General features: G+C 42.8%; 1 protein-coding gene across 1 annotated transcript; it reads right to left on the bottom strand.

The window, feature by feature from the left end:
* Positions 1–10,276: 10,276 nt before the first annotated feature.
* On the bottom strand, positions 10,277–15,693 carry dact2 (dishevelled-binding antagonist of beta-catenin 2). The gene is made up of 4 exons (XM_023277128.3): positions 15,160–15,693; positions 13,183–13,315; positions 12,762–13,052; positions 10,277–12,634 (listed from the first exon to the last, which is right to left on the bottom strand). Exons 1-4 carry the CDS (start codon positions 15,634–15,636, stop codon positions 10,746–10,748), a joined length of 2,790 nt encoding a protein of 929 aa, XP_023132896.3. The 5' UTR covers positions 15,637–15,693; the 3' UTR covers positions 10,277–10,745.
* Between the last annotated feature and the right edge of the window lie 1,574 nt (positions 15,694–17,267).

Raw genomic sequence — 17,267 nt, 5'->3', positions numbered from 1 at the left:
ATGACAGTTATTCCCCTGCCACCACTCCAGCAGACACAATGGTGCATTTAGGATTTACAGTAGTCCATTAATAGTGCATGTGCGTGCTTGGTGAGACGTAACAATGTTTGGGGAAATTGATCTCACACCTGGGAAAGCCACTTAGGCTTCCAACCCAGATTGCAGTTGGCCATATGAGTTGATGCCAGGCCAAAACAGGTCAGATTACTGAGCCTTTCTTAGATCCTTCTATAAATACAGCCTGGTTTCCTGGTTGACAAATCCACTTATGGCACAGAGATGTCCTGTCCGCTGCGTAAGAATGTGCCAATGTTGACTTGCCTACTGATGTGATGTGTGAGATAAGAAGCTGTGAAGAGGAAGGGTAAAAGTAGAGAGGATGTCAGTCATTAGCATTCTACCCAGTACGATGGAAAAGTGACATAACAGCTCAGTCCTTGCACACTATTTTAATTTCAGATTAACTTCCCTTCTCTCCATGTGTGTTTTTCCTGCATAGAGGATCCATAGACTTCAGTGCTGCCGTTGAGGAGACCAGCATCCTGTGCCTCCCTGCTGGATTGCTCAAGATGCTTGGTAAACACAGGAAATACAAAGCCCTAAATGCATCCCTACTGTGTTTGGAGGACTGCCATGACAACACATAGTAGAGCTCCTGGAGAGCTGGAGTGTTTGTTAGGTGGATACACACTGAGATATGCCCAAGCAGTGGCCTTCTGTGCGAGGGCGCACAGCTTTGGCTTATGTGCTGTCTGTCACACCACCAAAATAAGAAGCTTCTCACTGCAGGAACCCACTCTTGGCTCTCATACATGCCTAATTCTATAGGAATGTCAGGATAAAAATCTCAACTAAATGTAAACACTCTAATCTGCTCCATGAATCTTCACTCTGGAGTCTTGAGATAAGGCCAGATGTACTGCTCTGTGGGTTTCTGACACAGCGTTCTTGCTCTGGCCTTCATGTTGCATGGCTGAGGATCTCCAGACGGCTTTAGATTAGCCCCTTTCTCTCCAGAAACAACTGTCAAGGCTAATCTTCTCTGTAAGCACAGGTCAGCTGGACACCAGATCCACACAGAGCCGGCACCAGCGCTGGACTGTCTCTCTCAAACCGTGTCATCCTTCTCTTTCTTTCTCTTATTTTTTTGGGCTTTCAATAGCTTTCCTGGCAAGGAAGAGGAAATCCAAATCTGTGCCCCCATCCTGCAGAGGATGTCTTTGCTGTCATCGATTTCACTGACTGATATGCTTTTGGTGCAGATTGTAAAAAGCAGTAAAAAGGGGGGATGGGCATTGATCCAACTAAAGCACACCCAACACTGATCAATAGAATAGATCTTCTCGGGGCCCACGACTGTGTGGGTGTCAAATTATACTGAGTGTGACCAGACGGCTGCCCGAGAGCAGCCTGACAGGAGCCTCTGAGGCTGTATGTCACCGTACTGTCATTTTTTCCCTTATTTATTTAATGATTATGGCATTTGTTAAGTGGCGCCATGAGATAGCATGACTACATAATCCTAACTGAGGCCATGGAGTGCAGAGTTCCCACGGAAAATGCTGTAATTGTTGTTTTGAACTGGAGCACCTTACTACCTTTACATACCAGAACCACAAACCTAAATTGTTTAAAATTAGCACGTTATCTGGATAAATAAACCTGCATTTTGTCTGAGTTTGCTTAGTATGTTTTAAAATGATGTGTCACTTATTGTACTTTGCACTGAGAAGAAGTCTCTGGCAAGTGTTTTATGGATCTTTTACACCCCTTCTGTACATTTTATCTACATAAACATGTCATGTAGCGGCTGATTTGACCAATTAACCTCTTTTTTTCAAAAAAACCCCTGTGCAGATAGTCAGAGCTGCTCACTGTCAACTGAGCATATCATGAACTGAAGTTAGATAGAGTTTCAAGGATGCTTTGATGTTAAAATTTGACCTCATCAGGGTACATATGAAAACACATTTCAAACGGCAATATTTTTAACTCAAAGGAATTATGTTTTCTTACACAAGAACCCCAGCTGCTTTCATTTTAATGTATGACACACAAAAAAAGATCTGAGTTGCAGTCCTCCTTTGAGATCCTCTAAATCCTCTGTCCTTCATGTGCAAATCCCTCAACAAACTGGCCTAGAGTGTCACCCTGGGTTGTCCTGTTCAAAGGGAACTCCGGGGTCAAACCTGCCAGGTCAGCCTCTCTCAAAGTGACAGAGTTTTACCCCAAACTAGCCCCCTTCTCTCTAAAAACACATGGGGCCCCAGATACGCTGTCATCCTGCCTTACACTGCAGGTCCGTGGTGATTTACTGCCTCGGTACACACCCCATATAAACATATCATCCACATGTCATCATCCAGGCCTGTGGGGAGACTTCCATGAAGCTATGGTCCAGATTCCAGTGATTTATCCACTTCTCTGCTGTTAACATCATGAAACATTAGCCATGGCCACCTCGTGACAGGTTTTCTTCAAAAGTCCCTTCATCTTTGCCTCCAGAGCATAAATCAAAATACTAATCTTGGTTTATCTGGGAACACATTCACTGTCAGGTGTTAATGTTTATCTTAAGAGCAATAAAGGGAAGTTCACTTGTCACCCTTTTAACATATTTATGCCAGGAAGCAGTGATGCTAACAGCCAGGAGCGATAAAGGAAGACTTGCCATATGTTGCCTTGAAGTATCACTGTGAAAACAAACTGTTCATACATTTAAAATCAACATAATTGATGAAATAATTACATTTTGCATTGCCTCTCTGTCTCTTAGCTATTCTCTTGTCTGTAAATCTTCCCCTTCAACTTTCTCTAATACCCCAGTACAAAGGGTTAAGGCCAGCCCTCCCCCCATCAGTTGCTTTTGTGTCATGTTTCAAAGAGCCATTCATCAGTGTAACATACACAAACTGCAATACAATGCATGATTTCAAACCTTTGACCTCTTCAAATTGAAATTACACATGACATAAAACTCTGTTTATACCATATTTTAATGTAAACTGCCCCTTATTGATTATTATTAATACCTGCATGGAGAGCAATATTCTTTTACTGTTTTAAATCATATGTGCCTCATAAGCAAAGTATGGTTTTTTCATGGATAAACTAAGCTGATACTGATTAGTCTGATGGTGAAAGCTGTCGGAACCTGTCTGTCGTCTTTGTGTTTCCTATGGGTGCAGTGACTTGATACCGCATGGAGGATCAGTCTGTTCCCTGCATGACCCCTGACCCCTGCGATGAGAGAGGGGCCGGCCTGTCCACATCAGCTCAGAGACAAGACCTCAGGGTGTCCTGCAATGTGTTAGTGGAGCCAGCTGAAATTACAATTGTCTGCTCCACAGTTTCATGTTTGTTCGCTTTTTGCCTTTAGAGATGCTGGGGAAAAAAGTGAAACACAGACTAATGGTAAACAAGAAAATGGAAACAAGACATTTTGTCCCGTGATTCAGACTTCGGCTGTGTTGAGGAAGGAGTCTTATTATCTCCCACAATTTCTTAGTGTTGGATCCTTTCCACTGCACCTGCGAGCTGGGACCTGTCTCGGATGGGGGTGTGCGAGCTAACCACTAACTATACCTGGGAGACGGAGACAAACAAACCAAACAGCAAGCGACTGACCCCAAGGAAATGCTGCAGTTTCCCCCCGTAACAAGCAGTTTCCCCCAGCTGAATCAAATTTAATTGGATAGTCTCCTATGCTTTGGAGAAAACAATATGTATGTTTTTTTTTCATTATTTCTACGCTGATCATGGCTTCTTCTCATTGAGAAGCAATTAAAAAAAACAGTTGAAACGGGAAAATCAAGGGAATGGATGAGGAGCACAAGAGGCAATAAAACAGTGAGCTTACCAAACAGTTTGGCACTCATAAAATTAAAAGAATATTGACTCTTTTAAACATGCCAGCTGAGCCCATCTTTACCACATGAGCTGGAAACAGGCATGCGGGAGTCTTTGCTCAAAGATGTTTTTATAGGTGTTAGACTAGAGTCCATTAGGTTTGGAGTTGTAGGAAGCCACAGCTTTCAAGTGGTCATTGTGAACACTCCCAACGGGTTTATGGCGTCTTGTAGAAGGAGAGCAGTCACACGTGAAGGGCAGACAAATAGAGAGGAGGTGATAACTAGAGATAGCTAGAGAACAAAGATAAAATGCCCATTTAGGTGTGTGGGTGAAGGAATGGATCCATGCTTTTAGGAGAAAAACATACTGGGGACATAGTGGTGTGGTGTTTAGGAGGCTTGATGCAAAATCACTTACAGAAGAATTTGTATGTTAGTAGGTGAGGGCCTTGTTAGTAGCCATATGGGAGAAGCCAGGAGTGTGCTGGGGTTCAAGGGAGGTACCTGTTGGGTCCCATGTTCTTCTGTCACTCTGATCTTATCAGGGGGCCTGACCAAGAGGAGGACCAGCTGTCACTCTCGCCGCTCTTTTGATGTCCTCCTTCAGAGTTCTCACAAAAACCACTTCACAAGACTCGAGGCTTGTTTTTGTTCATGATGAGAATTGGTGGCTTTGTTGGTGAGCCAGTTGACAAACCCCACATCGGAAGAAAAAAAAAGGCGAGATAAAGCAAGTCAGTTGCAGCTCTTTGAGGGTATGTGGGGCTGGGGAGGTTCAATTTAGCAATTTAGAGCCTGAGGCTTGACAAAAGAGAAGCAGCCCTCTGAGCTGACACAGGACATCCTGCTCATAAAACTGCCAGGACGTCCTCACAGAGACAGTGGGACTGATAAAAGGGGAAGCAGCATTATTCACCTGAATGTGCTCCACAAATGCACGTGCCGTCTTCGATCATGAGGTCTTTTGAAAATTGCACACTTTGGGTAGAGTCCCAGTAAGCTACAGGGAGGTTGTGGAGTAATTATTTTTGACTACCCAAGCACGAAAGCTTGTTCTGAGCGTTGGCTCGACTGTTTTCTCAAAGCTTGGGGTTCAAGTAGCAGCAACACGTTTGAGCAAAATAAAAGTAAATTGACACATTTTAAGGATTACTGGATTACTTCTCTTATTTTTTCAGATCCAGCTCATTTGTATAATCTTGTGGCTCAGTTGTTTTTAGTTGATAAAGCATGTTGGCTGTGTGTTTTCTCCATCCCCTACTTTATATGATGTAGTGCTTTTATTCATAGATAGCAGTCATCTTAACAACACAACTGAGATTGTTGTACATGTGAGCTATGCTTTAGGGAAAGAAATATTTGTGTGATTTGTCCTGAAGTTTTACAATATATTCGATTAGATTAGATTAGATTAGATTAAACCTTTATTTATCCCGCAGCGGAGAAATTTTCAGTGTTACAGCAGCAGAAATAGTAAAAAGAAAAAGAGCAGCACACAATGCACACAGTGCACAGATATAAATACATACTTTCTCCTTGTAGATGAAATATGAATATTAATGTTTACAGAAAAAAAATCTATGAAATTGCACATAGTGTCCTTATTTACATTGTTATTGCAGTTAATTCATGGGTGAACTAAACTTCTGGGAACAGGCTTGATTGAACAGTCTGACTCCAGCAGGCAGGAAGGACCAGCAGTATCTTTCCTTTAGACACCACGCGTGAAACAGTCTGTCACTGAAGGAGCTGCCCAGTCATGTTACTGTTTCCTGCAGGGGGGATGGATTGCAATAAAGTTTTGTTCAGACATTCTTGGTCCCAAAAGGATAAACCCTGTTGTCATGATGAGACTGACATTTGCAGTTTTGAGTGAAATGTTTTATGGATGAATTATCATTATTTTTATACATTTTTTGCATACACTAATTTACCTTTCAGAATTAACTGTAATAACTGCAATATCTTTGATGATTTTGCTTTATTTAGCATCATCTTATTGAAATGTAAATGTGTTCGATACTTTAATTTATGACCAAACACCTGAATCACGTTGACTCCAGCCTCAGCTGTGTTTTGTGTTAACTGCTAATGAGCAGATGTTACCATGGTAACATACTAAACTGACACTATACCTACTAAACATCATTTTGTTGTTGTCATTGCATGTAATGTTGCTAATTAGTCGTATACTCTCCCAGATATCTCAGATTTTCTATTATTGATCTTCACATGTATTACATCTACATCATCACATGTATTACTAATGCAAAGTGGGTTCTGGTGCACTGTAGTCCATCCAATTAGCTGCCCACTGCTGGTTTGTTCATGTCAAAAAAAAAAGAAAAGTAACTGATGTTGGCTTCAAAAGCTAGAACCCCAAGACTCCTTCGCTTACATGCACAGTGTCCCTCTCTGTCTCAGACAATTGCTTGGCAGGGGCGAACACACTCACAATGCCCTCTGTCACTGTGAGTACGTGCTCTCCATACACTGCGAACTTTTGAACCACCTCTTGACCACAGCTTGAAGGGAGCTGAGACAATGGTTAGTAAACACACCGGAGTGAATGAAGGGATTAGGTATTAAATGACAGGATGCGCTTAAAGAGGAGCAGGTGGTGGTTGAGGAAGGACCAGCTAAGCCTCGCAGAATGAAATATCACACATCTGTCTGTAGCTTTTTCCTCCTTTTTCCTCATCTTCATGCCTTGTCTCTGTTGCTCTTGGTCTTTCACACTTGTCTCCGGTTTGCTCATCTCTTCCTGTTCGTTTACCCAGCTTTCTATCTCCTCGTCTCTGCGTTCTCTATCTCTATTGTCCACTTCTACACAACCAGAGAAGCCTGCTCCTTAACTCAGACAATTGACATTCATGAGATTGGACATTCCGGTCCAGCCCCATTCATATGTACAGTAAGCAATGGGACAAAAGCCGCCCCACACACTACAGAGCCCATCCCCCACGCAGAGGGCCACTGAGGAGATGGGTGAATCTCACTAGCTTCAATAAAGGCAAAGAGACTATACTGCAAACTCAATTAACTTTGTGGCACAGAATCTGCAGCCTCCACAAAATATTTAATAACACTTACTCAGTTTACTGCCAGATGTTACTGTTTCATTCCTCATAGTCACGTTTTCTCCTACTGTAGCCACATGCTCAAATTTGACCTAATCAGCGTGGAAAATTTCACCTGAAAAATTTGATTTTTATGCCAGCAAAGCCAGCATTACAGCTTATATAATACTACTTTAAAACATGCAGCTGAACGTCCCAATGACTGAATCTGACTGCAACTTCGTATGTTTTCCATGAGCAAATCTGATTGAGTGCAGATATTTAACATGTTAAGCTAAAATTAATCCTTGCTTGCTTTGCAGGACCCCAGAAAAGCATGACATGTCCTGCGTTTCCAGGGTCACGTTTTGGGCAGCAGTGGAAAGCTCCTCTCATCGGGGTGGTAATGAGTTTCTGAGCTCACACTTGTCAACATGGTCAATCTGCATCTTATATCTGAAGCCCAGCACCCTCTTTCCAGTTTTCACATCAGGGAACCAGCACAGTTTCAAGATCAACCAGTGAAAAATATTTAAGACTACGGGGTAAAAACACACAGACAAGAAAATATAAGAGAACTACAAGATAAGCAGCGTAAATAGGAATAAAAGAGTATTACATGGTCTAAGAGGCACGCTGAAATGACTGTGATGAAGAGATAAAACACAAAAAGCTTCAAGGGGTATTATGTGTTTTGAGCATGGAGACAGACTGGGAAGGGCTGTTGGGTTTTGGGATTACCTCATGCACACGTAAGAAGAGAACCCCTCCTCCATCTGTGGTCCAGAGTGAACCAAGTCAGAGTTTAATTAGTACCTGTCTGTGGCACACCCTTTGTTGTTTTTACTCCCTTTTCTGCTCTCACTTACGTTTGTTTGCGATGTTTTTCTTGTTTTACAGCTGTCACATTGTCACAGCATTGTCAAAACTACTGAATGATGCTGAATCTGCAGTTTAGAATAATTCAGATTTTTTTTTTTTTTTTTGGATTAGTGTAGGTATGGATGTCTCAGTGGGATATTGCTGAAATAAGATACGTGTTTCAAGAGAAGAAGGACAGAAAAGCAGTCCAATGACCTGATGTGTAAATTAGATCACTGTCCAAAGCAGCTCAGTGGCATGCATTCTCTGCATTACCTCACTGTTTGCCTGTGTGAGTAGATTGGCATTACACTTGCACCTATTTATATCTGGCAGGACGGTGACAAGCAGGTTCTGCTGCAGGCAGCTTTAGAGGGTGCGTGCGAAGAGAGCTAATCTGTTATTTTTATTTTTGCTGCCTACTTTCATTACCTTTATTGCTTAGACACTATTTCTAGCAAGACTGTGACAAAAGTAACTTTTTTTTTAAAAAAAAAAGTAGAACACTACATGTGAAAAAGTCATCATGGCTCTGTGTTATAAGACCTCAGGTTATAGAGCTTTTACTGGCAGGTGTGGTGTCAGCTGATAATGTATGATCTTGATTGGATGTAATCATTTGCCCATGTGTTCGCATGTATATGATATCAAAGTCAGAGCACAGTCTGTGTAACAAGATCCCACATGACATCTGTAATGCTTCAGTATGACTTGACAACCCTCCATTGGGAGTATTTAGTTTTTATAAAGCACAAGTAATCTCCTATATGAACTCAACTTCAAACCATATAAAATATCACGAGCAAATCCTAACAGGTGTGCACCTGTACACCTGCTGCTCACGTTGCTGTTTTCAGTTTGACCCCCTGAGGCTTCAATCCCGAGCTGAATTACCTCCATCCAGCATCCAATTATATTATGTGGTTAAGATGCTGATTCTGCAAAAATGTCCAGTGAATTTATTTAGAAAGCATATGCTTTAGCAGGACAGGGGTTTTGTAGTAGACAGATGGACTTATTTTCTCACAAACAATGAGTCAAAACAAAGTAAATGACAGACGTGTTGAACATGGAGAAACAGAAAAAAACAAAGCCCAGCGACAACAAGCGTACAAGGGCCCCTGACCTCTCTATTGTGACAAGATGTTCCCTTGGAGAGGATTCAGTTCTACAACTGGAAAGGTCAGCAGGCACACAAGGTCAAGCCGACACGGTCCTGCTACTCTCAACATCAAAGACAAGTCCAGCGCCTGTCATGCTCCCTCTGAGCTGGGTTGAAGGCAACAGCACTAATCCCACTGACCACTTGCTGTCGCTCGTACGAAGAGGACAGAGGTCAGCTGGACGTATAAACCCTACTAAGCTGTTCAAATTGTTGCAACTTTCTAAACTTAAAATGCTATCTTTGATGTGCTTGGGGTTCTTTTGCCCTTTGAACTTGCAGTGTGTTTAATGAATAGAGGAATAAATCATGCTGAATTAACATACGCTCTTCAGTGAGCTCTTCTATTTAGGCCTTTTCTTCTGTGAAAACATTTCGAGTTAAAGAAGAGTCTTACCAATAAATGATTCATGAGCTTTAAAAATAATGGTCTCCACAGTGATTGAATCTGCAGGGAACACAACTTCAAAGTAAAATTTGATGAAGTGCTGAATATATTTGTCAGCCCTCTAAGCTTCTTAGTTGGGAACTTTAAGGTCACAGTAGCTGCCTGATGGGAGAAAACATTACTACGTATGACCACGGTGCAGAGAAATGATCTTTGGGAGGAGAGTCACTGGACTGCTTACCTTCATGTGTGCCCTTTTTCTCACCCCGTCTCTGAAAGAATTTTAATGGAAAGATACCAAGGCAGATTTTAGAAATGAGATTATTGGGCAACTCTGTGCAGCTGCCCACTGTCTAAGCTTCTCATGACAGCTCAGAAATGAGGATCCTCTTATCATCTGTCATTCCTTCTAAATCCTGTGTGCCCCTTTGCCATATACACCAACTGTTGTAAAAGTCTCTCCACAGAAACCTGAACTACTACGACCATCATCTTAATGTCTGTTTGTGAAACTGTAGGAGCCCAACTGTGTACTTTGCAAGTGTTTACTTGCATTTAAATGAATGAGGCTGATAAGTTTCGGCCTTTAATTAAACACGACTGTCTCAGTTGATTGTTGAAGCAGCAGTTTATTAAACCAACAGCTGGTAAGAGGCAGGAAACCAGATAAGAAGCTGTGGGAGCTATCTATGCTAAATTGGTCAGCCTCAGTGGGACGTTTGTGAGGATTAAGTGGAGATTTTTCCAGCATGACTGATAAATAGTCACCAGAAGAAGAAAGTTGACAGACGAGATGTTGCCAACGTTGCTTACTCACTGATGAAGAAAACTTTGGTGGTTTTAATACCACAGCTGTAAAGTAGCTCTTAGAATAATCAACTAATGATATTGATTTAATCAGTTTAAATATACAAGTCACATAAGATGCATAAAAACTGATTACAAATGGTCCAAATAGATATTAGATACCAGTTTATTCTAATAGGATAAACAACAATAATTACAATCAAATGAGCAAAATGAAAAGATAATAGAAAAATACACAATTATTTGGCATAGGAATTGTAAAGATGATTGGTTTTCTTTCTCAGGTACAGACAATTATATGACAAAAAACGTACATGAAATTGTCCAATGCAGCCACATGCGATGAGAAAGTTTAATTACAGCATTATAAGTAATTAAAATGAAGTGTAAATGTAATAATTGTGTTATACATGCTTTTTTACAATGCACTTTTTGCACAGTCAGGTTCAAGCATTGTGAATTCTTTCCATTTTTTTAAATTTTAACAAAAGAATCAGTGCAGAAAAAGCAGTCCCCCTTAGAATAACAGAGTTTCCTCAGAGTCCATATGAGAAAAGCATTTCCCACAACTCTCTGTGTTTCCCCCAAGAATTCTTTTTCTGCCCAGGGGAGCATTTCTACACCAGGGTCATGACCTTCAGGGAGGCCGGCTGAAACCGACGAATCTTCTTCTTAAGGGCTCGGGAGGCTTTGATGCGGCAGGCGGATGGCTCGGGCCGAGGTGGGAGCTGCTTGAGGGGCTGTCCAGCGGTGGTGGGCCCCAATGCAGCCTCAGCCCACACCAGACCTCCCTCCTCCTCGGGGCTGTCCACCTGATCTCCTTCGTCCAGCGACAGGCTGCTGTCAGAGTCTGACAGGGACTGGAAACTGTGGCTGGACTCGCTATCTCCAAAGCGGTTGGTTGTGTTGTCGCTCATCTCCCCCTCGCTGCTCTCAGCAATGGTGGAGTGAAATAGTGAAGCACATTCAGCTGAATACTCAGACTCACATCTGGGTGGATAGTGACTGGAGACATGAAAAGGTGCTGGAGGGTATCTGGCATTAAGACTGTAGAGGAAAGAACTAGAGGACATGGAGGACTGGAAGGGGCGTGCAGGTCCCATCCACTGGCCTGGTCTGGCACTCACACTGCGGACCATCTGCATGGCCCCTGGTGCCTGAGTGTGGAACTCTTTTGACCTCTGACGCTGAGCACATGAAGCCTGGAACATGTCCACATTGGATGGCCATTTGGCAGTAGGTTGCCTCCTCTTCCTCGGGTCTACAGGCTGCTCATACTCCATGCACTGCAGTCTGCGGCTTTTGCTGGATTTGACAACAGCAGGGATGGGCTGTGGCTTTGGGTGGACTTTGTGGGTGTGCATGAGTGCCGGACTACAGAGGCTGGAGTCTGAGCCTGAACCCTGTCTGTGCTCCTCTACGTGAGAGCTGGTAAATTTCTGTGTCACTCTTCCTTTTTCTGATCTTCTCTGCTCCCCCTTTGTAAAGCTGCTGGTCTCTCTGGTCCTTTCCCCAGAGGAGTAGCTATGTTGTTGCCTTGCTGCCCGAGGCTTCTCGCTACTTTTTCTTTTCAGTTTCACGGCTTTGGTTTTACGATCTGCCTGCCTAACTTTGACCCTCTGAGATCCAGCAGGAACAAATTTGGCATGGACAAACTCTGGTGAAGCTGTGTGGCCGCCATGAACCTCAAAGCTTTGACCCTCCTCTGTGCTGGAGCTGTGGGCCATCACTGGTCTTTGCCTGTGACCTTTCCTCTCTTGTGGCCTAGGCTCTTGATTATCTACACATCTTTTCTCAGAATGGCTCCTTGGTACACTTGGATATTCTCCTTGAGATTTATCATTCTTCTTCAGAGATGAATAGGTGACCTCATCAGAGCTGTACTCCCTCATGGCAGCAGGATAAGAGTGCTGATATGAAACCTCTGGGGCTCTCACTGAGGTGTGGTTTGTTTTATCAGCTTGCTCTTGGCTAGAGGATGTCATGCAGTGTCTCTTCTGGATGCTATCTACTGGGATGATATTTGTGGTCTTAGTTGGAGAAGGCTGCACCATAGAGACCTCTTTCTGAGACACAGAAAACGCAGATACGACTTCAGCGGGCCTCCTGTTATAGTCTCTGCGTGTCTCCAGAGTCTCTGTGCCTGTTTCAGTTTGGATTTTACTAAAGCTGCGCTGGAGGAGCTTGTCAATGTAACCCAGGGTCTTAGTGTCATAACCCATTTGTGTCCTCTGGAGGGTGTCGTAACTGTTTACTTGGGGTCCTTGGCCCTCTAGAAGTCCAGGTGCGCCTTTTTCACCCACACTGAAAAAGATTGGGCTCTGGAGAGCCACAGCATGCAGGGGGCTGGGGTACTGGTACACTTCAGCCCCACTGCGGGACTCCAGATTGCGCTGGAACTTGGGGTCCACAATGGAGCTCCTCAGGTTTGGGCATATTGGGGGTTTTCTTGCATCCACAGATCTGTAGCAGCCCAATCCTTGAGCCATCATTCTATCAAGATCACCTGATGAACATAAAAACAGTCATTAACTTTTCAAATCACTCATTCACTGAAAAATGACATGTTATTAGGCACTAAAGTTGCTTAGTAACAACAGTCTCTTAAATAAGAGAGTATGGGATGTGATTACCTGTTGACACAGGTCTTGGTCGGGCCTGTTCAGGGCCTGCACTGCTTGCTCTGATCCTGCTGCTGCCCAGATGGAGGCCTGTGGCCCGCGGAGGGTTGGGCTGGGTGGTGCTCTCGTCAGCAGACCGCCGGCGGCATATGTCGACTTTTGGTGGAGAGCTAATCTGACAGCTAGCAGGGCTCATGGGAATGAGGAGAAGGCTTGTCTGAGATGATGACAGACACTCGCTGTACACGGACGTGCAGGAGTTGGACCGGGAGCAAGAGCCACCATCACTGAGCTCATAAAAACCTGGAGAGAGCGGAAGCGATTGCATGAGTGTTTTTCCTTAGTATTTACCCCAATGTGACATAGGTTGGGCATATGCTTTAATACCTGCTAAAAAAGCAAGCAACCAAAGGGCTTCTCTGCGCCTACATACCTGAACTCGGCCTGCTGTCGCTCTCCAGCTGCTCTGTAGAGGCCTTGCTCACATCCAGCTTCAGCTCACTGATCTGTTGGTCCAGCTGCTGCAAGTGTGTCTTCAGGCCAACATCCTGTTTCCTAAGGCGAGACTGTAAAACAGAGACATGTGATTTTAGTCAAGCTCCCAAGAAAATAGTGTAAGAGTGATACAACCTACACCAAAAGGCAAGTCTTTTGAGAAATTTCTCAGAAAGAAGGGAGTTTAAGTGTTGGAACTTATGCAGTGAAGCTCATGCATATCCATACGCATAATTACAAAGAAATTCTCCATCCAGGTGTGTGAAAAGAAAAATTTGACATTAAAGTCAAAATATATGTTAGCAATGCTGCAATTTCACCAAAATGAGGTCTGTTATTTAGATGAAAGAGGCTCTAATGTACAGCCATCAGAAAAACAAAAGCGACTCAGCTGTGGCTGATGATTAACCCCAGCAGGACATGGGGGAGCAGGGAAGAAGCAGTGGTGGGTAACTCATTTCTCCCCCACAGCGAAGGCCTGGCCATTGTGTAAACTACTACAGGAGGAAAGCTTGGGGGTTGGGATGAAGGACTGGTTGCTTTGCAGAGTATTTACTGTTACAGTGGTTCTTTAAATGAAGTCTGGGGGTCAGTGTCTGCAAAATGTACCAATTAATTAAAATTTCATTCTCTTTAAAGGTCATGTTGGATCAGTTGTTTTCTATTTATACTATCAGAAAAAGAATTGTTAGAATGCTACGAATGTTTTTTTTTTTTTTTAAAGTGGCTTCAATATGCATCAATGTAAAACACAGTTAAACCTATTTTGTCAAAACACTGCACTGCAATAAGTGAGATTTGAGTATATTTGAGCTTTAGTTGAAGAAAAGCACTGCTTCAAATAAATCTTCCTTATCTTTTTGGTTTAATTTTCATGGATTCTATCAACTTGAAATGACATTTTGTCCCTTTAAACTGCTTTTTTAACTTCATAAAAAAGTGTACAATTTAAATCCACTGCTTCATTAGCATTATGAATGATGAGGTCTGTGTTTTTTTTCAAATGTTTCGGCTGCAACTGAGCCACTGTTTTCTTTGAGTCAGATTACAGAGTAAAGAAATAGAAAAAAAGGGTACATGTAGTGATAACACCATGTTTTACATTTTACATTTGGGTAAAACACATTTTTTGGTTGGAAAAATTTGATACTTCAAGTTGACTTTCAGAAAAGTATGTTGCAACAAAGGTCATTTGAGAGGAATCAAATGATTTAAGAGCATCTAACTTAAAACAGTGGGACCAATATTAATTTGAATAAACCTCATTCAGTTGCATGTTACCAATTTAAGCAATTCATTTAGGTTGGTCCAACAATGCACTCTTTTATCACATGCATCTTTTGATGCATTTGCTTATTTCTAAGATGTCAGCAACTTAATCCCTGCTCTTCCTCTGAATGGTTACACCAGCGGCGTACATGGAAAAAGCTTGTAATGGAAAACTGTGCAGAGGCAGCTGTCTCCAACACTCAGGGGCCTCTCAGGACTCTCACTGATTCTCGTTCACTGCAAAATTCCCATCTTTTTTCTTATTTCCTGACATTAGTGGTTAATGATTGAGGTTTGACCCCCTGCAGTCCACATGCACTCTGTGGCCGCGCACACAACTAAAACTCCTCCGGGTCCTGCAGTGAACCTTGATTTATGACACCTATCCTACTTCCTACCCCCAGCTGAGGGCATAAAAGTCTGTCTGGTAATAATTGATGGCGGAATGCACATGAGCATCAGCTGACTGTGAGAGAAAAACGGAGGATTGTGTTCCAAGGACAAATAAACTATTGAACCAAAAACATCAAATGTGCCAAATTTAGTCACATTGTGAACAAAAAGAACTACAAAAATGTACACATATCGAGATGCCACTTGAGAGATCTTGTAAATATTATTGCTCTACATCTAAATTGCTTCCTACCAGCTGTTGCTTCAGGGCTGTCAGGGTCGCCTCCAGTCGCTGCTCCTCGGCCCCCATCATCCTGGGTCCCTCCGGCTCTGTGCGCACCGAGGTGACCGGCTCCTCTCTGTCCGCCCGGAGCGCCCAGCTCACCATGTCGCTGTGTCGGTCCCGGAGCAGATGCAGCTCCTGCAGTCCGGCCAGAGCAGCCTGCAGCCTCTCCCCGACCCTGCCGCGGTCCACCCCGGCTGCTGCGCTCATCGTCCCCGCAAAGGATCCCTTCCTGCTCAGCATGCTGAAGAGCGCAGTCCGTGCATGTCCAGAAGCCAAAAACTGACAGAAATCTCCGCCTGGCTTCGTCTGTGCTACCGTTGTAGACCTGTTTGGATTTAAACTACCTGTTAGAATAAATTTGGAGTAGAGAGGAGAGAAGGAGCTCCACCCACAGAACAAATGGTCCTCCTCCTTATTGGCTGCCACCCGGGTCCCAATGAACATCTGGTACTAATCCTTCCCATTCAGGACCTCGGTGACTGAAGCTGCCCAGGCATGCGCAAAGTTCATCTGCATAATACCACATGGCAGGATGAGCTTATTAATATGCTATTTTCCTCATTCTGTTGGCATTATTCTCTCCAGTATCAGCCTACGCAGGGATCAACTTCGTCTGTAAGGAAAGTAAATGTGTGAAAAGCATGTGGCATGTCTTGGCATCACCATGAAACAACTCCTCCCAAATAATATAAGAGCGTTAAATCTCACCAGAAGCTCGTATTTCAGCAGATTTGAGGCAGACAATCCACACAGCACGTACACCGGAAAACAGTTTTTAAAGTTATACTGTTGTATGAAACTGAAATCACATTGACATTGGGTAGATCTCTTCCATTTTAGTCATTTTTCTCTAAATATACCAAAAAATACTCAATTTAAAACATAAACACTAGGCAAAATAACACAATAATAGTATTGTATTTTGGAAACTGCAAGGATAAACTGAAAAATGAGACTGTCCTGACAGTGTACACCAGTAATAGATAAATATCTCCTCCTTGTGGCTGTAAAGAGTAGTGCAGTTTGTTAACCTGCAGGTCCCTTGACCTCGGTTTGAGCCTCGTGTCTCTTTCATTCATGTCAGATGCCTATGAATTACCTTAAGATCACCTCTGATGAAAATAAAATTTTATAGTTGTTTGTAATTATAGTTAGCTATCGCTGTATCTCCCATATTAGTAAAAATTTCCATGTAAGAGAAAAGTGGGAATTAGGGATGAATGTAATTGCTGGGGATTACAAGTGCAAGCTACAAAAGAAGACAGCAACAGCCTTTCTTTACTGGAAGTCCTCAGCAGCTGTGTGCTGAAAGAGGTGTGGTTTGACTGGGAATTGAACTTACCTTAGGCTGGTTCATGACACCAAAGACATAGCTTACGCATACTTTTAATGGTTGCAAAGAAACTATAAATGGGATGAAAGTGCTCTCACTAAATCCAGCTCAATGCAGTCCAAGTCTGGAACAAGTCCACACAACAACACACCTGCGGATGAGACTTAGACAGACTCCAGTGATATTGAACCTGAAGCTCTGAGTGCCTGAATGAAAGGATACTGACTGTGACTTAGTGGGATAGATCTATATGACTTACTAGTTAGATCTATGTTCAAAGAAAAAAATGACACAAGCAAACGAACAAAAAGACCCATGTGAATCTTAGCTGTAAAATGAATTGGGCTTAAAGAAGATAAAATGTATTTATACGTGTGCATGATTTAAATCTTCTCCACCATGGACCCCCCTGGAGCAGGAACTGGGTATATCTGTAATTAAAACTCAACCAATCAGCATTTTTCATGGTTGTGTGGTAGAGTCACTGAAGATACCCTCTGGTGCTGCAATGATTAAAGTGGATGTTGGTGAGTTCCAGTTTTTACAATTTTTAGAACAGATTCAATAACATCAGTGTTAATGGATCAACTCATTGTTTTAAAGCTGTTATTTACTCCCTAACTTACAGTTTCCATAGAATTTCTCAAATACTCTGTCCTGGTGAAAGGGACAAGAATACATAATACTTCAGGATTCTCTCAAGTGCCACTTTTCTGTAGGGCACAAGGTTGTTCATTTTGGT

Source organism: Amphiprion ocellaris, chromosome 16 (genome assembly GCF_022539595.1).
Source record: "Amphiprion ocellaris isolate individual 3 ecotype Okinawa chromosome 16, ASM2253959v1, whole genome shotgun sequence".
NCBI classification, from domain to species: Eukaryota; Metazoa; Chordata; class Actinopteri; family Pomacentridae; genus Amphiprion; species Amphiprion ocellaris.
Note: the sequence above shows the minus strand (reverse complement) of the source record. Positions and strands in the feature narration are given on the sequence as shown.

Excerpts from the sequence above, each read along its gene's own strand:
- dact2 (XM_023277128.3), bottom strand. The coding sequence starts at position 15,636 with ATGTTCATTGGGACCCGGGTGGCAGCCAATAAGGAGGAGGACCATTTG. Across the intron at positions 13,053-13,182 it reads CGACAGCAGGCCGAGTTCAG|GTTTTTATGAGCTCAGTGAT; the intron begins GTATGTAGGCGC and ends CGCTCTCTCCAG. Across the intron at positions 12,635-12,761 it reads ACCAAGACCTGTGTCAACAG|GTGATCTTGATAGAATGATG; the intron begins GTAATCACATCC and ends TATGTTCATCAG.